Here is a 24,505-nt window from a genome sequence, read left to right on the forward strand (position 1 = left end):
AAAGTGTACCAATAAGTTTTCAATTTAAAAATCTTTTAGTAATGTTTTTAATATTTTCATTATTATTAATTTTGCTATTAGGATTGAAAACTACTTCAACTTTCTTTTGAATTAAACAATAGCTTTATGGAGAAGCAGAATTTTATGTGCAGAATTTATATTTTTGTTTAAAATGTTTTGCCTTTATTCATACCAATTCTAACATTTTAATGCTAATCTTCTTCGTTAACTTAAGCCAGCGCGAGCGTGTGTTTTTGCTTTGCATGTTCTTGTAACTTTCAATTTAGTTTTTCCTTTTGTCCATTTATCTGGTTCGCTATCAATTAAGTGTCCATAATTTTCTCTGCACTTTTTAAAAATTTTTATAGTAAAAAAGGAACAAAGGAAAAATAATTTCCTGTAGTCTTCTATATACCATTAAACAAAAAATTAATTAAAATCCTTTATAAAAGGAATATTTACTATTACTATCGGTTTACAGTGTTCTCCGACGCCTTCCGACTCCTAACCGCCATTCTTCTCTGTTTAACCATAGACCTGGAGGTATTTCTCTTTTCTCTAGTCCTTTTTCAATTCCCTCCCTCCAGCTTCTTCTGGGCCTTCTTCTTTTCCTTCTCTCTTGTGGTGTCAACGCCAAGATCTGTTTAGCGATCCTGTCATCTGGCATTCTCTGTACATAGCCGTACCATACGAGTTGATTTGTTTTTATGTCAATTATTATATGTGTGACTCCCAATCATTTCTCGCATTCTCTAATTTGGTATCCGATCTGTCCTTGATTTGCCTGCTGCTCTTTTCCAAAAGTCCATTCCACTAGTAAAATATTCTCTGTTCTTGGTTTTAGTGGCCAAACTTCACGGCCATATGTCATCACACTTTTAAGTATGGTATGGTATTGTTTACCATAGCGAGCTGTTTGTTCGTTTTATAGATATTGTTTGGTCCCACATAATGCCTGTATGTTTCTGTCTTTTATAGCAGTATCGAGTGTACCATCTTAAGTTATCTTCATATTTGTGGACATAACATTGCATTTACAGCACGACAAACTGTTGTGTGCTTTTGTTAAATAATAGACACACTCAGTTAAGGATACTGATACAGTGCTCACAGTACTTTTTTAAAATACATTCTCTTGTATCCCATTTTTTAATGTTTTTATCGTAGAGAGAAAATTGTTTAAGAAAACCACTGCAGATCATTTTAACTGCTTTAAAACAGAAAAAATTATTATTATAATATTTTGTTAAAAGTTATTTTAGGTACAAACCACACGTTATAGTTAAATAATATGACTTGCATGCATTATTTGTTTCTTGAAGTACATGTAAATGTTGTTATTTTCGTTTTCAAAGTTAAGAAAACACTATTTCTAATATTTTGTATATTTTGGACAGATGAGGAACCTTTGACAAATGTAACAGTAGCAGAAGACTTAACTAATATGACAATGACAAGGATTGAAATTGCAGAGGAAATTGTCAACACTACTCCTCGAGGTACTGAGAAAAATCGTTTGTTGTTTAGTACTGTTGTTTTCCTTTAATTGCTTCGTTTTGTTCTACTACAGAATCCTGATAGACCTATTCTGCTTGCTTAACAAATAAACAATCTGTTAACGCTCTCACTTTGTAGCTTGCTTATAATTATTCAATTTTATGACTAATACAGTAACTGGGAATTAAGGCAATAAACATTTTATCGCCAACCGTCACTAAAATCATTCATTATTGTACTGATTTGCCCTCAATTGCGGCAGTAAAGTAACACTTTTTTGTACTAAAATAAGAATTATTTTACTTTACCTGCCGCGATTAATCGAGATTTAATGTAAGTGGTCGATGGCACTACTCGATTATTTATTTGAGTTAACTTACAATAATTTATTTAGGTACTTTAATTATTAAAAATATTATACAAACTTTACGGCATTGTTAATTAAATTTATGTCAAAAGTGAAATTATGTAGTACATATTTTTGTAATTATATTCATATAAAATAAATGAAAACTTTACCGATTTAGTAATTATTCAATATTGATAACTATCGATTAAAAATCAAGAGCGGTAATCATGCTAAAGTCATCTGTCATCACTGTCATGAAATTTTTATTACGTCTAAAATTTAAAAAAATCTTAAATTGTTAATTGTAAGTAAGGGTCAAAACCAATATCAAATTGTTGGCGATAAAATTTTGTATGCACCACGTCAGTAAAGACTCTATCGAACTCGCCTGTTATTCGCCCCGCTCGCTACGTTCGCTCTGCTCATAATACCAGACTCGTTCAATAAAGAGTAACTTTACTGACTTGGTACATAAATAATTATGAATATTTTATTTTTATTAACTTCTTCTTAAATTATAAAACAAGCGATAAGAATAAGTTAGATGTAGTTTGTAGTACCTTCTTGGACAGTTAACAAGCACGGCAAATAGAATTTGTTTATGTCTAAAAATTCATAAATGTTTCCATATAATTAAGTAAAGACTCATGAGAATTTTTGAACCCAATGGGCTATTTTATGTATTTTAAAATAACAATTACTCATTTTGTGCTACAAATAATAAAGTTTATTAATAGTAATATTTGCGAATAAAGTTTTTAAATGGAAGAGAGAAAAATGTTTTAATAATACATAGTTCATTTTAATGGCAATTGTTTTTTCATCATTAACCATTAGGCAAAGCCAATGAACACAGTGCTTTTTACCATCATGCTTTTGCCTAATATCTTTCAATGTTTCAATATGCAGATTACATTATTATTGAGGGCCGAAAGTCCCAGAAAACTTCTATAATGTTGATTTAAATAAGGGGGGAGGGAGTTTCCCTTTAAGTTACAGGGGTGAAAATAAAAGAGAGCAAATTTAGTGTGAATTTAATTGCAAATATTTCATTTAAAAGAAATTTTTTATTATTTTAAGGGACTTTCGTTCCTCGGTAATAACGTAATCTTTCATTCTGCGTTTACATTTTTCAAAAGTACTTATTAGTTTTCTAAGAATTCAGAAAAAAATGAATAGGTACATTTAAAACACATTGAAAATTGTGACAGGCGATATTTTGTGCATTTTTCCTTAATATAATTATTCAGATGTAGCCAAAATTCATTCATTAATCTTGAATATCCAAGGTATTAAAAGGATTGAGTTCTGGTGCGACTCTTTCTGTATTATTAAGTTGGACTTCGAGATTAGAATAGCTTTCTGCATGATATTATAAAGAAGTTCACTAAGACCCAGTTGTTTTCTGTTATGCACCAGGAGGTTCTTCTGAATGACTCCTGTAGTAGAGAGAATAATAGTTATCTCCTGGATACCATCTTCATCTGGATACTGTTATCCCTTCTTCATTGTCTCTTTATTAGTATCTTAATACCTGTACATCGTATACGATCGCCAAGTACAGTTGTCTGTACTTGGAGATCTTCTCGTTGTATTTAACACACAGGTTATTATTCTGAAAATAAGATTTTAAATTGGTAACCTGGTATTGTGAATGTTCATCTATATTCATAAGTCCTTTTCCTCCTAGGGATGACCATTTTTATTACCAATATGATGATGATCCAAACTTTTTACTCTTTTTTGTTCTCTTATTTTGCAACTTCTAATCTATTATTATACTTCAGTTAATATTTTAAAGTATTATAAAATTAAATATTTTAGTTCGAAAAATTGGTGTTCTTACTTTGCCTCATACAAAAGACATGTATGACTTTGATTTTTCATTTGCCTATTTGGCTATAACAAAGCCTCTTTGGCTTTAATTTCTCTACCATTTGGTGATTGTTGTCAGATTATCGATTATCCTCCTCTCTCTATTCATGATTTTAAAAACAATATCGTTCTCCGACTTCCTTGTATGCACTATTTTCTACTTTGTTTTGATTTTCTCTTTAATTTTATTATTACATTTTTCTATAATTTATTTGTTTATACTAATACCACCTGCTTTTTATTTAATAATAATATCGTATGGCATTTTTGCCCGGGAGATCCTTTCGGATTGTTCCGGCGCCAATTGCCTCTGTTTGAAGTAACTAGTTTCGATGTATCACTAGCCCAGGTGGGACCGGCAGCTTAACGTATCCTCCGAAGCACGGTGAACGGCTCATATCATTTTTATGACTGAAAATGGACTGTTGGTGCCGTGGCTCGAACCCATGCGCTCTGTCTTATGAGACCAGAATCATGCCGCTGAGCTACAGCCGTCCACAACACGTGCTTTTTCGTTGTTTAGATAACAAACATATACATATTTCTTCTTTTGTTATAAATGTTGGTGTAATTGTTACTAAAAATTATTTTTTTTGGCTGGTTCAAATTTTACTAAATGAAACCGGTAATAAAAACTACAAGTTATGTGTCTATCAGGATTCTATTAATAAGGTGCTTTCAGACTTGTTAACATTTTGTAAACCGAAAACTATCTGATTTTTTTAAATTATACTAAATAGTTTGAATATTTTATTAGATTTCATTGCAGGTACTGGTTTTGCTAATTTAAATTAATTCTAATGCATTCTGTTCATATGTCGTTTAAAGATAACGACAAAAAGATCTATATGTTTTTTAGACATAACAATATTCATAAAACATATATAGAGTACCCGAGGATGGAGATTAAATAGACTAAATAATAGTAAATAATAATGTACAGATCCAAGAAAGAAACTCGGACAAAGAGTTAAAACTCTCTTAAAGAAGAGAAAGTTATGTTACAAGAAGAAAATTAAAGCGAAATATATCAAAGAAGCTTAAATCCTTATCTGGTACAATAAACTACGAAACCAGATATTAATGATAAATGGATTGCGACAATGGAACCAACAAATTAAAAATGCAGCAATTAAAAAGAAGAAAGGAGCAACAGACAAAAGAAGAATGTGCAGAGGCCACCAGAAATAAAAACGAAACATAGAAAAAGGCAAACACGTAGGACAAGAGCAACAATGGAGCAACAAAGAAAAGAACGACAAATCGAAGAAATAAATAACATATACAAAAGTATGGAACTACATTGACCGGCACAAAAAATGGCCATCCCACAAAATGGGTCATTTTTGATTCCTCGAATTTCTTAAACCGGTTGTTTGATTTAAGTGATTTTTTTAATTTGTTTTAGCCTTATTCTTTAACAATATCGATGTAATAATATTGTTGCTAGACAGGTAAATTATCATTGTATACCGGGTGTACCAATCAAACTGTGTTTTTTTTTCAAAGTTCACCACACCCTGTGGAATATTCTAGCATTTCTAAAATACTGAAATTAAAGCCCACCTATAACCTCAGGTTTTCTTAACATTCTGTTTTATGATTCATTCGCTTATTGGATAATAAAAAAGTTAGGTACTTTAACAACTATTCATGTCTTCATCAATGCAGGGTGTTTCTAAATAAGGGCGACAAACTTTAAGAAGTAATTCTGTATGAAACAATAATGACCGTTTGCTTTATAAACATATGTCCGCTAATGCTTCGTTTCCAAGATACGGGACGTTGAATTTTTTTTACAAACTGAGGATTTATTTATTGCTCTAAAACCGGTTGAGATATGCAAATGAAATTTGGTAGGTTTTAAGAGACAGTTATTGCACATTTTTTGATATGCAATTAAAAATTTTATATTCTCCATTGGCGCGCATACGGGTAATATGGCGCGTAATATTACCTGCATGCACGCCAATGGTGAATATAAAATTCTTAATTATATGTCAAAAAATGCCCAATAACCTCTTCAAACCTACCAAATTTTATTTGCATATATCCACCGGTTTTTAGAACAATAAATAAATCGTCAGTTTGTAAGAAAAAATTCAACATCCCGTATCTCGGAAACGAAGCATTTGCAGATATATATTTATAAAGCAAACGGTCATTATTTTTGCATGCAGAATTACTCCTTAAAATTTGTCTCACTTATTTAGAAACTCCCTGTATTGTTGAAGAAGAACCTAGCTAGTTGTTAAAGTACCTAACTTTTTTATTATCCAACATAAGCGAATGAATCAAAAAACAGAATGTTAAGTAAACCTGAGGCTATAGTTGGGTTTTAATTTAAGTATTTTATAAATGCTAGAATATTTCACACGGTTTGCTGAACTTTGAGAAAAAACACAGTTTGATTGGTAGACCTGGTATACAATGATAGTTTACCTGTCCGGCAACAATATTATTACAGGAAATTCAAGACTTCAAAAATGACCCGTTTTTTTAGAAAGGTATATCACATGAGAAAAAGATACCAACCTAGACAATAAAATGTAAAAGTAAAAACGGCGAGCTCATTACAAATAAAGAAGAAATGTTAATCAGATGGGGAGTGAACTTTTTAAATCCAAAGTTGAAGCACAATATGGGGAAGAACCCATACACGTAGACCCAAAAAATAAAATAGAAAGAGCAAACCAGAAAGAGATACCAGCGTAACTGTTTAAAGAAAGGCGGAGAAAATCACAGTAGGTGCCAACATACGTAAACTGATTAAGTTGGGTATATGTGAACAGAAAAATTCTTTCACATCGACTGAAATACCGGCATAATTTGTACCATACACAAGAAAGGTGATATTTTTGAATGCCCCAACTATAGAAGAATCACTATGTTAAACAGCGTTTATAAGAAATATTCTTCACACTTCTTTGTAGTCGACTAAAACCGTATGCAGAAAGGTTAGTTCGAAAATACCAAACGGGTTACATAGCTAATAAGTCAACTACAGAGCAGATTTTCACGCTTAGGAAAATATTGGAGAAAACAAGGGAGCTGTATAACTTCTCATCACTTATCTCTCACTTGCATCACTTATTTGGAGGCTGCCTGATCATCCAGACTTCTACGTCCAATGTTGAACATACGCCTCCCCTAATTTTTCCAGTCCTGTCGGTCTTGTCCTTCCCGCTACAAATTCCCAGCAACCTTTTGACATCACCTGTCCATCGTATAGGTAGTCTACCTCTACTTCTTATGTCTGCTCGTAGTCTCCACACTGTAATTTTTTGGGTCCACCTCCCGTCCTTTATTCCGCCTACATGACTTGTCCAAATCCACTTCAGTCATGCTATTTGCTCTACGACATCTGTGACGCATGTCCTTCTGCCGAATAAACAGGTGGAAGATCAAACTGCCGAACTACAAAGAAGAATCACCTCAGCATGGGACGCATATGAAGCTCTATCAGACATATTCAAGAGCAACATGCCAAATTGTCTGAAAAAGAAAACGTTCGACCAATGTGTGCTTCCAGTCATGACTTAGGGCGCCGAAACACTATCGTTAACTCAGGCCACAGCAACCAAACTTAGAGTGGTCCAAAGAAGAATGAAACGGCCTCTACTCGGACTGACTCTCAGAAACAGGGTTAGAAACAACGGGAAATCAAAAGAAGAGGCGTAGACTGTTTATGACACAATTAATAGAAAAAAGCTTTTTGCAGTATTACATGAGCAGGGAATACCAAATCATCTGAGGAGTGACGGTACTCATGAATTAACAATGGGGTTAATGGTGTGTAGAAGACTCTGGTGGAAAAAGCCCTATATGAAGCAGTTCATCTGGCACACGGTCGCAGCCATTGAAGACAGCAAGGTAACAATATTTAGATTGAACCACGCCCTGAGTAGGGCTTAAGGAGAGAGGAAGGTGAGGGTGTGAGTCGGGTACGTGTACAGAGAAATCTATCCCCAACGTTTGGAGCTATTAGAAAAAGTTATTACCATTAGGAAAATATAATAGATCTTCCTTCATCGAATCGCTATTATCTTCTTCTTTAAGTACCGTGCCCAAATTTTTAGGCGTGGGTAGCTTCCATAACAATTTGCCGATATCGTTCTCGATCTTGTGCGGCATGTAACAATTGATCTGCTGATAAGCCAGTCCATTGACGAAGGTTTCGGAGCCATGAATATTTCTTTCGACCAATTCCTCTTTTTCCGTCGATATTTCCATTGAGTATTAACTGGAGCATCCTGTATCTGCTACCGCTCATTATATGCCCCAGATATTCAAGTTTTCTCTTTTTTATCATCTTCATTAAGTCGCCTTCGCCTTGACCTACTCTGTTTAAGACTTCTCTGTTTGAAATGCGTTGAACCCAAGATATTCTGAGCATTCTACGATACGACCACATCTCAGAGGCTTCTAATTTTTTCATCATGTTAACCTTCATGATCCAGGTTTCACATCCATATAGTAATATAGGATACACATAACATTTTAGGAACTTGATTCTCAGTTCTAAGTTCAGCTGAGAGTTGCTCAGATTAGATCTAAGTTTCATAAATGCTCCTCTTGCAATTTCTATACGAGTTTTAATTTCTTCATCCGGATTTAGTGTCTCGTTTATACAACATCCTAGGTATTTAAAATGGTTAACTTTTGTTATTGATTCATCACTGACAATTAGTTGCATAGGGCCGACGTCTTGTTTACTAACCACAAGTAACTTTGTCTTTGTTGCATTTATAAGCTTTGTTGCATCGCTATTATATCGGCACTATTTATAAGAAAACAATCCAGATCCTGGCACAGGCGGATCATGTAAATTTTATTGGCCGAATACAAATGAGTGTTGCGGAACTACACAAAGGGTAGAAGTGGTGGCAAGTGATATGGGGCGATGATAAACACTAATAATACCAAGTATATGCGGACAAAGCACCCAATACAGAATAGAGTGCTGCAAATACATATCATCATCAACCCGTACTGGTCCACTGCTGGACATAGGTCTCCCTCAGCTCTTTCCATCTTTCTCTATTTTGTGCGGTTTGCATCCAGTTGCCGACAATACGCTTCAAATCGTCAGCCCATCTGGTTGGTGGTCGTCCTCTGCTCCGTAGTGCTTCTTCTCGTAGCCTCCACTCGACAATACGTTTTGTCCATCGGTTGTCTGACAATCTGGCGACGTGTCCTGCCCACTTCCACTTGAGCGACGCGATTCTTTCGACGGCGTCCGTTGTTTTTGTTCTACGACGTATTTCTTCGTTTGGGATTCGGTCCCTCAGGGAGACACCCAACATCTGGCGCTCCATAGCCCTCTGAGTTATGTGAATCTTATTCACTACCTTTTTTGTGAGTGTAATGTTTCCGCCTTATAAGTGAGTACAGGCAACACATACTGGTCAAAGATTTTCCTTTTCAGGCACATGGGTAAGTTCGATTTAAATACATAGCTCAGTTACCAAACGCTGCCCAGGCTAATCCTATGCGACGTGGGAGCTCACACGTCTGGTTATCTCTTCCCAAGCGAATTTCATGTCCCAAGTACTTATAAAATGCAGTCTTCTCAATATCCATTCCATCAACAAAAATATTATGATTTAGCACCAGATTAGTCATTCTTTGCGTCTTGTTGATATTAATCTTTAGTCCGACCTCTAAGGAAGCGTGATATAACTTGTTCAACATTATTATTGCATCATCCATACGATCGGCTATAAGGACGATGTCATCTGCGAATCTCAAATGACTGAGCTTCTCTCCATTTTTATTGATACCATATTCGTTCAGATCTGCCTTCTTAAAAGTGTGTTCTAAAAGGGCTGTGAACAGCTTTGGTGATATGGTGTCTCCTTGCCGTACTCCTCGCTGCATACAGAATTTATTAGTTTGTTGAGTTTGACCTGCAAACAAGCTGCAAATATAGCAAGTACAAAAGAGTGTGTAAGTGATTTTGTTTATCTATCACCATGGAAATAAAACGCCTTATAGTATTGGCAAAAAGATGCTATTACGGGATGCTCCTTCATCTTAGATCAAGAAACCTGTCCAGGCAAACAAAATGTAAATTTTATAAAATTCTGATATACACGATGCTAACGGATAATTCCAAAAGCTGGACAGTGACAAAGTACACTACTTAACAATTGAAGTGGATAATTTTAAAATTCCTAAAATTAACATAAAAACTATTTTTAAAATAATTGCCTGTACTATACTCTATATGCTATCTTTATTGCCAATATTTTTTGCATGTGGTTTTTTTCTCCCTATTCTTATCGGTCCTTATCTCGTACAAAGAGAGAAATGTTATTCCAAACATGAATATATCATTCGTATAAAAGTGCTTGTATTGGCTTTACCAGTTGTCAATAAGTCAAGAAATCTATTTATCACAAAAACATTATGCCGCAAAGACGTTTAGAACTAGTGGAGCTCGAGCAATTAGTTCGTTGGATCCAACAAGGCATAACTCAACAAGAGGTTGCTATGAGGCTAAATGTGTCTCAAAGTGTGATAAGTCGTGCATGGAATCGGTATGTAGCAACTGGATCTGCAACATACAGGCATGGAGGAGGAAGAGAACGATCTACAACTCGTCGGCAAGACCGTTTTGTAGTTCTGACGGCAAGAAGAAACCCAACATTCACGGCTTCCAGAATTAACAGTATCTTCAGGTATGCTACTGGACGAGCGATTTCCAGTCAAACTGTCAGAAGACGGTTACATGCATCCAATTTAAGGGCTAGACGGCGCGCTACTCATCCACGACTAACTAGGGAGCAGCGTACATGCAGATATCGCTGGGCGATGGAACACTATCAGTGGAATTTCGAAAATTGGAGGAATTGTCTCTTTACTGACGAGTCCATATTTCGTTTGTATACGAATGATGGCCGAATATTGGTGTGGAGGGAAAGAGGACAGCGTTACAATGAAAATCTGAGAGTCCCAACCACTATTCTTGGAGTTGGATCCTTTTGCGTGTGGGGAGGCATATGTTTTGACGGTCGCACGGACTTAGTTGTCTTAATTAATGAGACAATGACTGCTACACGATATCGAGACAGAGTCATAGTACCAATAGTTGTTCCATTTTTTGGTGCAATAGGCGAACAATTTGTTCTGATTGATGATAATGCTCGTCCTCACCGTGCGAGAATTGTCAACGAGTGTATAGAAGCTCATGGCATTACAAGAATGGAGTGGCCACCGTGTTCACCTGATATGAATTGCATTGAACATGTTTGGGACGAAATGTCTAGGCAACAAAACAGGCTCCTTCAACCGCCCCAAAACTTATCAGTTGGCCAATACATTACGCGCGATTTGGGAACGTATACCGCAGCAGTTCATCAATAATTTAATAAGAGGTCTTCCAAATAGAGTTAGAGCGCTAAGGCGACACAGAGGTGGACCCACACACTATTAATTTTTCTTTTCGGGATATTAGAAATTGAGCAGGAATAGAAATTTTAGGTTGCTAATTTTACAATTTTTGTTTATTTTCTATTTTTTTTAAATAATTTCTTTCTTTAGGTTCATCTATATGAAAATACGAAGTAAAAATAAATCTTTATTTATATCACTCCATTTTTCTATTTGACCTTATGAACAAAAAATAAAATACACATTTTCTTAATATCCACTTCAATTGTTGAAGTGTATAAAATTGATAGGATGTTTCTGCGCAAAATATAACGGTGCGATAATTGAAAATGATATATGACGCAAGGAATATAACTTTGAACTGTGCATATTATTCAGTAATTACGGTCACATATACAGTTGAGTCCGCGAATCTTTACCCGTGCGTCATCATTTAAAGCATATAAAATGATCGATGATAAGTCGGAAATGTAAATTTACTAAACGCAACAGTAAGTCACTGTTCATTGCGTTTAGTAAATTTTGATTTCCGACTTATCATCGACTTATTTTGTATGCTTTAAATGATGACGCACGGGTAAAGATTCGCGAACTCAACTGTGGTGAACGGTAAAAAAATAAACTGCTTTTAGTAACATGGGCCGGCCTGTATTACGAATGAACTCTACCAAACCCTAGCAAAACTCAACAGGAAGTAGAATTAGAGAAATACCTAGACTAAGATATCTCGACGACGTAAAAGATAATCTTAAATTGGCATTTCAGGGTGAAGAAGAAAGGCATGTGGTAGGGATGAATGAAACAGGCCAAGCCAAAAAAAATATACAGAGAAGCTCGGAATGAAGCAAAAATAATTTCAGGACAAACGTCAGCAATCATAGGAAGGGTTAAATACTCAAATAGAAAACACCTGATAACCAAAAGAAGAATATTAGTTTAAAAAAAGGAAACAACCTAATCAACCGATGACTTCAACGCTAAAATAGATAATAGAGAAATAAGATATAGAGTACGGTTCTTTGAACTTTGCGAAAGAACAACAAAAATGGCGGCATGATACTTATCGTAAGCCGTGTATTCTCCAATTTTATTGCATCTTAAGTGATGAAATGTAACATTATTTATAACAAATGTATATTTGCAAAAAAACGAGGAAAAATTTGGTAACTATTCTCAATTAGTGTTTTATTTTCACGTAAATGGGGTTTACAAATACGTTAGCGTTAGAGAACTCAGGTACCTTTACATGTAGTAAACTGAAACTTGGTAAGTTCTAGTAGAATCATTTAATATACGAGTATGTCTTTATGGAAATTGGTAAATATAGAACTAAAGTGATAGTCATTATGTTTTGTCATAAGTATATAACATGCATGTTAAAATTTAACTTGTTTATATTAAAAAATACAGCTACACGTTATCTACCTAAACCCTATGGAAATTATTGTGCTGTTTTAGGAAAAGTAAATCACATAAAATGAAACTGTTCCAAGTTATTTTAGAACTAGATACATTTTAGTTTCATTCGGAATGAATTATGTCTGGATACAGTAAATAAAGGTAAAATTAAAGAAGTTCATTCATTAATGTTAAAAAACGTGCGATAGAGTACCTCGAGAGGTTTTGTGAATACGAAAGTTCCAGCAAAGTATTCATTGGTTTATAATAGGTACATAGTGATGAGTACACCAAGAATCTGAAAAATAATGCAAACGATGGAAAACATTTTAAGTTGTGAGATGGTACTAGATACAGCTAGTTCTTATACGTGGCTAGTTGACTTCAGTCATAATTTTACATATGACATCGAAATGACTTCTGTTTTAATTTCCCATGCTAGAACAAATTATTAAATAAATAATTACCATAGATGCTAGTAAAAAAACATTAAGGGGATGGGTAAGTATTTTCAGCTGGAATGCTATTCAAATGAGGATTCATTTTTTTCGAATCCTGAGAAAGCTAATAAGTATTTTTGAAAAATTTAAACGCAGAATGAAAGATTACGTTATTGCCGAGGTCCGAAAATCCCTGAAAACTTCTACAATGTTTATTTTAATAAGTTACATGGGTGAAAACTGAGGCAAAATGTAGTGTGATTTTTAATTTCAAATATCTCATTAAAAAGAAACTTTTTATTCATTCTAAGGGACTTTCGGCCCTCGGTAATAAAGTAATCTTTCATTCTGCGTTTAAATTTTTTAAAAATACTTATTAGTTTTCTCAGCATTCGAAAAAAATGATTACATTTAAAATACATTGAAAATTTTGATAGGCGTCAAAATGTTCCTTTCCTCTTAATTAGTAGCCATTTTAATTATAAATCAAAATTATCACTAGTAATACCACTAGAGGTCAAATTATTTCCGGAAATTTTTTTGAGATCATGAATATTTTGAAAATTTCCCGAGTCGCAGACGAGGGAAATTTTCTAAAAATATTCATGATCAAAAAAAAATTTCCGGATATTAATTTGACTTCGCGTGGTATTCGGTAAGAAAATTCCACACCAAATTTGCATTTGAAAATCCAAAGCTGAATGAACAGATTAATAGCGCGCCATAGCTTTGTCAGCAATTATTTAGGCTTTCAAATTCGTAATTTCTACTCATTGTAGTTGCATGGGAATACCATTTCAAGATAGAAAATAGTATATTCTTCAATTTTACATAAGTTTTGAGTAACTACAAGTGATAGAAAATGAATCAAAACTAAATTATGTAAACAAATAAAAACCAGTCTGTCAAAAATGTTCTGTTATTGTAAACGTCAAAAAATTTCCACTATAATTCGCTGTTGGGTACCCCACGAGCAAAAAATTTCCGATAAAATACCTCCGTTGCCATGGTGATCTGTCAAAATAACGTATTTTGATTGGTTAAAAATTACAGGTGTTGAATTTTCACTAGTAATACCACTAGAGGTCAAATTATTTCCGGAATTTTTTTTGAGATCATGAATATTTTGAAAATTTCCCGAGTCGCAGACGAGGGAAATTTTCTAAAAATATTCATGATCAAAAAAAAATTTCCGGATATTAATTTGACTTCGCGTGGTATTCGGTAAGAAAATTCCACACCAAATTTGCATTTGAAAATCAAAAGCTGCATGAACAGATTAATAGCGCGCCATAGCTTTGTCAGCAATTATTTAGGCTTTCAAATTCGTAATTTCTACTCATTGTAGTTGCATGGGAATACCATTTCAAGATAGAAAATAGTATATTCTTCAATTTTACATAAGTTTTGAGTAACTACAAGTGATAGAAAATGAATCAAAACTAAATTATGTAAACAAATAAAAACCAGTCTGTCAAAAATGTTCTGTTATTGTAAACGTCAAAAAATTTCCACTATAATTCGCTGTTGGGTACCCCACGAGCAAAAAATTTCCGATAAAATACCTCCGTTGCCATGGTGATCTTTCAAAATAACGTATTTTGATTGGTTCAAAATTACAGGTGTGGAATTTTCATAAAAATAGCTCAACTAAAATATTTTACTAAACGTCATACATTTAATTATGACTCAAGTCAACTAGCTCTTAAGCTAACGTCTAAATGTGGATAACTATCATGTAATGCAATGTAAATTCATAGGTTTCTAACGATCATTTCTCACCTTTACCACTTCCATCTCTTTTTATTTCACAATGTATTATGTTTTCCATATTTAGCGCACTTATCACTGTATCCTGATGGTGATATATATCTGTATATTTAGATTATTTATCATAAGCATTTTCATTTTAGCGTTATAAATTTGTCTTAACTACCCTTCTCGTCTTCTTCATCTTTTATCCTTCTTCTATCGGATGTTGACTATCATTACACTTACACATTGTTTGCAATTGCAACTCATTATTTAACATAATATATTGTTTATTTATTGCAACATAATATATTTCGCTTCCCCTCTATTATTATTATTATTATTATTTGTTGACAGCCCAACCACGTAATCCTCTTGTATATTCTGTACTTCAAATACACTGCTTGAGAGTTTTTAAATTTTTTCTTATTACATATTTTCTAATTTTTGTATTTACGTTCTTTACTAATATTACTTCTCTCTTTAACACTAGATTTCATCTTACTTAGCGATTTCGGTTAAATATAAGGTTTAATTAGAAAAAAGAAAATATTGAATGTTTTACGTCACGGCTTTGTGATTGGCACATTAAATTTACCTATTTTAGAGTTGATTTTAAAGTTTCCAATTTCTTACATTTGGTATCAAAAAAAATTGAAACATATATATTGTCAGCTAAGCTAAATAATAAAACTGTACGACTGTTCTAAACTGTACGAAATAGTTCTAAAATGCACTTATGAATCACATTTGACGTGTAGAAAAAATATTTGAGAAAACTGAGAAAATGCAAATATAATTCTCAAAACTCAAATATCTGATAACGGATCAATAAAAGAACGAGTAGTGGTGCTGTGTTTATAATTTATACGCCAGGGAAATAAGGCAAAAATATACCATGTTCGGGACACTTGAGCAGCCAGGTTGCAAATGGGTTTTTTGGGTGCTATATACCTAATACATTATAAATACAAAAATGCCCGTCACAGTTCGGAGGAGAATTTTAGTTATTAACAAATAAGAGTCAAAAATGGCAGTTTTTTCGTTTGAATCGCTACAGGTAAAAATAGGGTAATAAAATATCTTATTTATAGTATTCTTCTCTTAGTAGATGAGCAAAGGTTTAAAATGGCAGTTTTTGAATTTTGATCCGATCATTTGTTGCTTCGGAAATTGCGCAAAATAAGACTAATATTTCGATAATAAAAAACTTGCTATATCTTTTGCAAAAATGACCTTAGACTTTCATATTTCATGAAAAGTTGAGTCAAATAGTCCATGAAAAGCACACAAATTTCTAAAGACGATTTGTCAATTACTTTAAATTTTATTTAATTTGTTTATCCCAAAGAGCTTTTTTTTTCAATGTTATTGTTCAGAGAATAATAAGGATATAGCAATTCTGTGGAAACCACTTGAAAGAAGAATAATTATATTTTTAAAATTTTTAAAAAAGATTATTAAAAAGTCATTTTTATCATTCCCAAAAAAATATTTTACTAAAGTATAGTCATTTTTTGCTTATAAATAACTTAAATAACTTTGTTAATATTGACTGTAGAATAAAACTACTTTAGGATTTAAAAAGCTGGAATTTTTACACGAATTTTCATAAAAAAACATTTTGCCTAGGTTAATTACGGTCAACGTTAGTCACATTTTTTTATTTAATTCACAGCTACTTTCTTTATAACAATTAAACAACCCAACTAGGGCTATTTTGAAGTTAAAGGTATATATTTTATGCGTAAAAGTTTGAGTAAACTTTGATCTTCAACAGAGCGGTTAATAAAGCTTTAGAAATGACGTCCTAATGAAATCGATTCGTGGTCGGTGAAGGGGAATTATTAAAATCCGTGCACTCAAAAAATGAAATGATTCTTCAAATATATGCTGGGATTAATATCTCCGGAACTGGTTGATAGATTTTGATTATAATTTTCTTAATTTGTATGTACTCGTAGTCTTTTAGAGCACGTTATGTACACATATCCTCACCTAACATTAGGGGGAACCCCCTTTAACACTCAGGGATATGAAAAATAGGTTACGACCGATTCTAAGGCCTAGCGAATGTACGTATTTAATTTCATAAAAATCGGTCAAGCGGTCTCGGAGGAGTATGGCAACAAACACTGTGACAGGAGAATTTTATAGGTGTAAATAATTATATAGATGGCTATTAAAAAATAGGGGTTGGTGATAGAAGAGTGAAAATTAAGGGTTGTATGTATTTTGTAATTCTCCTTCTTCTTCTTCAGGTGCCGTGTCCGTATTCAGACGTTGGCCGTTATCATGTTTACAAGTTCCTGAAACCTTTCTCTATCGGCTGCTGCGCGAAATAATTCTTCTACCGTGGAACTACACCATTGTCTAATATTACGTCTAATTTCCATTACATTAAATTTTTAATTCTACATCATATAAAATTAAGGTAAACAATTTTGTCCAAAACAATAAAAAAATGTCAGGGGGAAAATCCCCCCTTATAAATTATGGGTATGAAAAATAGATTAAACCTGTTCCCAGACCTACAAGATATACGTGTAATATTTCATAAAAATCAGTCAAGCTGTTTTGGAGAAGTATAGTAACTAACACTGCTACAGGAGAATTTTATGTACCTATATAAAAGTAACTGTGAATTAAATAATAAAAGTGACCCACTTTGACCATAATTAACTTAGGCGAATTTTTTTTTGAAAATTTGTGTAAAATTACTAGTTTTTGAAATCCCAAAGTAGATTTACTCTACTGTCAATATTAACAAAGCTATTCAAATTGTTTTTAAGCCAAAAATGACTATTTTAGTAAAATGTTTTCGGAATAATAAAAATGACTTTTTATTGATTCTTTTAAATACATTGAAAATATAAGTATTCTTCTTTCATGTGGTTTCCACAGAATTGCTGTATCATTATTATTTTCTAAACAATAACATTGCAAAAAAAGACTCTTTGGGATAAAGAGATTGAATAAAATTTAAACTAATTGACAAATCGTCGTGAATTTTTTTTACATTATGTTTACTTGTTGACTCCTAGGTCTGGATCCCGCGTATGAAAAAAAAGTTGATTAATAGCAAGCTGGAAATTTGTTAATAGCTTAAGGGTGTCTAGTCGGATAAACTTTGATATATGGGAACACTGGAACAGGGGCAGTTTTAATTGTGGAACAGGTTAAAAATTTGGAACGGCCAGACCACGAAAACGGCACATTTATTTTGTCCGACAGAACAGAATTAAACTCTTCGAACAGAGATTAAACTCTCATGCAAAAATCAGACTGCTATTTATCACCTGTCATAATTCCTGTCATTTGACATATTCTACATGTTCCACTCATTAAAATGCCCATTTGGTGATAAATAGCAGTCTGATTTTTGCATGAGAGTTTAATCTGTGTTCGGAGAGTTTTAGTCTGTTATGTCGGACAAAATACATGTGCCGTTTTCGTGGTCTGACCGTTCCAAATTTTTAACCTGTACCACAATTAAAACGTCCCCTGTTCCAGTGTTCCCATATATCAAAGTTTGTCCGACTAGACATCCTTAAGCTATTAACAAATTTTCAGCTTGCTATTAATCAACTTTTTTTTCATACACGGGATCCAGGCATATCAATTTTTAATGCAATATCAAAGTCTTAAGTTCATTTTCGCAAAATTTATAGCAAATTTTTTATTTTGATCATATTTTAATCGTATTTTGCAATTAGCGAAGCAACAAAAAACGGACCAAAATTCAAAAACTGCCATTTTAAACCTTTAAACTCTGCTAAGTCTGCTAAAATATGAATACTGTAAATAAGATATTTTATTACCCTATTTTTACCTGTAGCGATGTAAAGGAAAAAACTGCTATTTTTGACCCTTATTTGTTAATATCTAAAATTCTCGTCCAAACTGTGACGGGGATTTTTGTATTTATATTTATTAGGTATATAGTACCCAAAAAATTCATTTGCAACCTGGCTGCTCAAGTGTCCCGACAAAAACCTTATTTCTCCGGACTAATATTAGCTAAACACCGAAACAAGACAAATTAAAATTAACGAAGGCAAAGATAGGTACGTGGAATGTCAAAAGCATGTATCAGCCGGGTAAAATGCATAACATCCTCCAAGAAATGAGAAGACTGAATATAAATATACTAGGAGTAAGCGAAACATGGTGGCCTAACTCAGGATGCCTTTCGACCAAAACCGGTACCTTATATTATTCGGGAAACACTGACAACCAACATAGACGTGGAGTAGCAATTATTGTCGATACAGAAGTCAACAAGTCAATAGAGGGTTTTGTCCCAATCTCAGAAAGAGTGATGCTACTACAAATAAGGACATCACACACTAAAATAAATTTGATTCAAGTATATGCACCAACGACGGATGCAACAGAAGATGAAGTAGAAACATTCTACCAACAAATTGAAGATACACTGAAAATGACAATCACGGTAGTTATGGGCGATTTTAATGCAAAAGTCGGCAAGGGAAGTGCTGGAACAATAATGGGAGATCAAGGACTAGGGTAACGTAACGATAGAGGTGATCGTCTAATACAATTCTGCCAAGAACAAAATCTAATAATTACAAACACGTTCTTTAAATTACCTTTGAGATGGTTATATACATGGCGCTCACCAGCAGATAAACCGGAAAAAGTGGTAAGAAACCAAATCGATTATACAGGGTGTTTCATTAATAATTGTCCATATAGTAACGGGAAAATCCTTAGCACAAAATACGAAGATTTAACTTAAAACACTTAAATAAAATGTGGTTCCTTACTGAGTTACAGGGTATCTTATCTAACAATTTAAAAACTGATTTTGCTCGGCATTTTAAAATTATTCCACGTATCCTTTTCATACTTGGCAGGAAGTATAGGTACTATACAAGCTACTAAGTTATGTTAAACAAAAGTATCTGCTATTACCAGAGGCGTACGATGGAGGAAACTGAATGATTGACCCTTTCCAAATTCTACGCCACTGGCGGAATTGCTATTTTAGTTCAATTTTTGGATTCTCCCATACTTTCTATGAAAATAATATACTCTTCATTCGTAACGATAAAGTCATTAGTTTTCGAGATCTTTGAAGTTAAAAATGAAACGACACGGTTATTTTGATTAATGTATTGTGTCGCTTCATTTTTAATTTCAAATATCTCGAAAACTAATCATTTTATCGTTAGGAATGAAGAGTACATTTTTTACATAATAAGTATTGAAAAATCAAAAAATTACACTAAAATAGCATTTTCGTCAGTGGCGTAGAATTTGGGAAGGGTCAACCAGTCACTATCCCCTGTCGTACGCCTCTGGTAGTGACTAGAAACGTTTGTTTATCTTAATTTAGTAGTTTCTCTAGTACCTACACTTTCTGCCAAGTATGATAAGGATACGCCAAATAGTTTTAAAGTACTGGATACAAATAATTTTTAAATTTTAATCATATGAATCATATCATAAATTAATCAAAATAACTGTGATGTTTCATATTTAACTTCAGATATCTCGAAAACTAATGACTTTATCGTTACCAATAGAGAGTATATTATTTACGTAGAAAGTATTGGAACATCTAAAAATGGCAGTAAAATGGTAATTCCTCCAGCGGCGTAGAATTTGCGAAGGGTCAACCATTCACTATCCCCTGTCGTACGCCTCTGGTAGTACCTAGAAACGTTTGTTTATCATAATTTAGTAGGGTGTATAGTAGTCGCCCTTTCTGCCAAGTATGAAAAGGATACGTCGATTAGTTTTAAAATGCTGAGCAAAAATAATTTTTAAATTTTTAGATAAAACACCCTGTAACTCAGTAAGGAACCACATTTTATTTAAGTGTTTTAGGTTAAATCTTCGTATTTTGTTCTAAGGTTTCTCCAATTACTATATGGACAATTATTAATGAAACACCCTGTATACTGATTAAAGAGAGATATCGTAACACCATCAAATCCGTTAAAACATATCCAGGAGCAGATGTCACATCAGACCATAACCCACTAATCGCTAATGTTACGCTTAAACTTAAACGTATTAGAAAATCCCAAAGAACTCCAAATATCGATGTTAGCAAACTGAAAGAAGTTGATATAAAAAACAAACTTCAACAGAAAACATACGAAAACTTGGATAAATTAGATACTAACAACTACGAGGTAAACCATCAATGGGAAACACTAAAAAACTGCCTACTTGTTCCATGCAAAGAGATATTAAAAGAACCGATAAGAAAGAGAGACAACTGGATGACCGACGAGAGATTCGGCATGATGGACCAACGAAGACAAGCCAAGAACAAAGACAATCACAATTATAAAATAATTAACAATGAAACCAGAAAAAAGATAAGAGAGACAAAACAAACTTACTATGAGGAAAAATGGAAAGAGATAGAAAATCTTCAGAACAAATATGATCTATTCAACCTGCATAAAAAGGTTAAAGAAATGGCAGGGCTGCAAAAAAGAAACCACAACACAACTCTTTTAGACAAAAATGGAAACACTATTATAACGACTGACGAAAAGCTAAAACGATGGAAAAAATATATGGAAGAGCTTTTCGACGACGAAAGAGGAAACCTACAAGACATATCTTTCGAAAACAGGGAAACAAGTGTAGAAATTACAAAGGAAGAAATATTGTATGCACTTAAAAACACCAGTAACGGAAAAAGCCCGGGGCCAGATCAACTGCCTATTGATATTCTTAAAATAATAGAAAATGAGTACATAGATGTCCTCTTAAAGCTATTTAATGAAATTTATCAGTCAGGTAACATACCCAATGAATGGTTGACCTCAACATTTATTTGTCTCCCAAAAAAGAAAAATGCTAGAGAATGCACCGACCACCGTACCATAAGCCTGATGTCTCACACACTTAAAATGTTTTTAAAGATCATTCATAAACGCATTTACCAAACACTTGATATGGATATTGAAGAAACGCAATTTGGATTCCGTAGAGGCGTAGTTACCCGTGAAGCTCTCTTTGCATTCAACGTACTAATCCAGAGATGCTTGGACGTGAACCAGGATATGTACGTCTGTTTCATAGATTACAACAAGGCTTTCGATAAAGTCCGCCACAAACAGCTAATGGACGTCCTCAAAGCAAAACAAATACAATACAATGACCTTCGAATTATAACAAATCTATATTATAAACAGCAAGCACACATACGCATTAACGAACACACATCAGAAGAGTTCGAAATTAAAAGAGGAGTGCGACAGGGGTGTGTATTGTCACCACTACTATTCAATGCATACTCTGAAGAAATTATGAAAAGAGCTCTTGAGGGAGAAACAGCAGGACTAAAGGTAAATGGAACGCCAATTAAGAACATTAGATATGCGGACGATACTATCATAATAGCAGACAACCTTAAAGACCTCCAAAAGCTAATGAACAAAATAGTTGAGTATGGAGAAGAATATGGATTATCAATAAACATCAAGAAAACTAAATTTATGAGGATATCAAAAATCAAAAATAATGATGAAAGCCTGACAATTAAAGGTAAAACTTTAGAACAAGTAGAAAACTATAACTATCTTGGCACAATAATTAATCACACAAACGATTACTCCAAAGAAATCAAAGTTCGAATAGAGAAAGCAAGAACAAACTTCAATAAAATGAGAAAGGTACTTTGTGCAAGAGAACTGAAATTAGACTTGAGAGTTAGGCTGGCAAAGTGTTACATTTTTTCGACTCTGCTTTACGGGATAGAAGCATGGACTCTTAACGCATCGACTACTAAAAAGTTGCAAGCATTTGAACTGTGGGTGTATAGAAGAATCCTGAAGATATCATGGACCGAGCATATAACAAACAACGAAGTCATGAGAAGAGTCAACAAAAGGCTGGAAATATTGGAAACCATCAAGACACGAAAGCTGCAGTACCTGGGGCATGTTATGCGTAATGAGAGATACAACATACTTCAGTTTATTATACAGGGGAGTATCCAGGGCAAGAGAAGTGTAGGAAGGAGACGAATTTCGTGGTTGCGTAACTTGAGGGAATGCAACCGAACTGTTTAGAGCAGCAGCATCTAAGATCAGAATAGCCATGATGATTGCCAACCTCCGTCGCGGAGATGGCACGTGAAGAAGAAGAATATTAGCTAGGTTTCTATTAGATAGCTATCTGTGGCGGCCAAGACAAAAAGCACTACGAAGCAGAGGTCGCCAACCAACCAGATGGACTAACCACTTGAAGCGTGTTAGCAGTAACTGTCTTGTGGCAGATGAAAAGAGCTGGAAGGGGCCTTATTATTAGCGGAGACTTAAGATAAGTTTAGAAATTGCTGTAAAAATAAAAAAATACCGACTTTTAAATTAACCAATTAACCAGTGAATTACCCAACCAAGAAGAGGTAACTAGGAGATTGTGAGTCACATACAATGTTAAACATATTATGTATGTCTGCAAAAAAAATATATTTATAAATATCACTTTGATACAATGTACCTAAATGTAGTGAATAGGTATGTAATGATTAGCAGGGTTGTAGTGGTCAACTCACAATACATCTTTGTTGGTAAATAGTAGTCTATAACATCCATTACATTATTTCTCCATAAGTTTAAAACTTGATCCCAGTATTTGTTGATATTTTAAATTTTATTTTCTTTTTCAGGTACTGCTTCACTAATCCAGGTTTCAGCATCACTTTCCATTCTACTTATATCATTGTTACTGATGCTTGACTAGGTTTTAGGTATTTTTTTTTTAAATTTTGTGATAAAATTACCAAAAAAATTGTAAAAATGTAAGAAATTGTATATAATTTTAAATGTATACCAAAATTATTTTAAAGCTTTTGTAAATATGTAAATCAGTGAATATTGATACTATCGATATTTGTAATTATGTTTTTCATTCTAGTCCATGAATAAATATTTATTTTACTTAATTTTGTTGTATATATAAATAAAAAATATCCCATTTTCTATACTTAAAATGATTTTCCAAGAGAAAACATATCGAGATAGGGCACAATTGGACAAATTATAAGACATGCAGAATATACTGGTAAAGTAGTGCCTGGACGTTCATTAAGGTTTAGTTGGCAGAAACTGGATTGCATATGCATAGATACTTAGTAGATACTTATGGCAAAAGTAGATACAGTGCACAGATTCTAAAGATACCGGTGGGGTATGGCGTCTATTTGCAGTATTATAGTCGATGTATGAGAGAGAAAGTATTCGAAATACTGAAATAACAAATAATATAAAATTAGTTATTTCATTATTTCGAATACTTTCTCTCTCATACACCGATTATAATACCGACTATAATACCTTGCTACTCAAGGTTTGGTGTGTTTCGTATTGAGGTCACAATTAACAAGTTAGGAAGACAGTCCCTTTTTTCTAATAGTATAGACAATCTACAAAGATTTACAGCTATGGTTGCAATCAAAAGGGCCGAGCTTAGTCTGAAATTAAACGTTAAAAAATATGATGTAGGTAACAAGGATCATATTATGTACTGATCATGTTTATGTTAGCGTCAAGTGGATAATGACGTTATCGAGAGAATAATAAACTTAATCCTCTTCTTCTAGTGGCGACTCCACTAGTAAAGGTTGGCTATAACCATTGTAAATTGATCTCTATCTTCTGATTTTCTTAAAAGCCCCTGAGTGTTTAACCCGGTCCAGTTACGAATGGTTTTTAGCCAGGATATTTGTCGTCTACCAGGACCCCTTTTTTCTTAGATTTTACCGTTCATAATTGGCTGCAACAACTTGTACTTATCATTTCTAAGT

General features: G+C 33.5%; 1 protein-coding gene across 2 annotated transcripts in view; it reads left to right on the plus strand.

The window, feature by feature from the left end:
• The window catches only part of LOC114339249 (uncharacterized), a 154,158-nt gene extending 130,514 nt beyond the window's left edge, over positions 1-23,644 (plus strand). Inside the window, exons 6-7 of one of the 2 annotated variants that reach the window (XM_028289871.2) lie at positions 1,398-1,499; positions 23,369-23,644. In XM_028289871.2, coding sequence (XP_028145672.1) covers positions 1,398-1,499; positions 23,369-23,442 — 176 coding nt within the window. In that variant the 3' untranslated portion in view covers positions 23,443-23,644. The remainder of the gene's footprint in view (positions 1-1,397; positions 1,500-23,368) is intronic. The other variant, XM_028289874.2, reaches the window with a different exon arrangement.
• Positions 23,645-24,505: the final 861 nt, after the last annotated feature.

Source organism: Diabrotica virgifera, chromosome 9, assembly GCF_917563875.1.
Source record: "Diabrotica virgifera virgifera chromosome 9, PGI_DIABVI_V3a".
Classification (NCBI taxonomy): Eukaryota; Metazoa; Arthropoda; class Insecta; order Coleoptera; family Chrysomelidae; genus Diabrotica; species Diabrotica virgifera.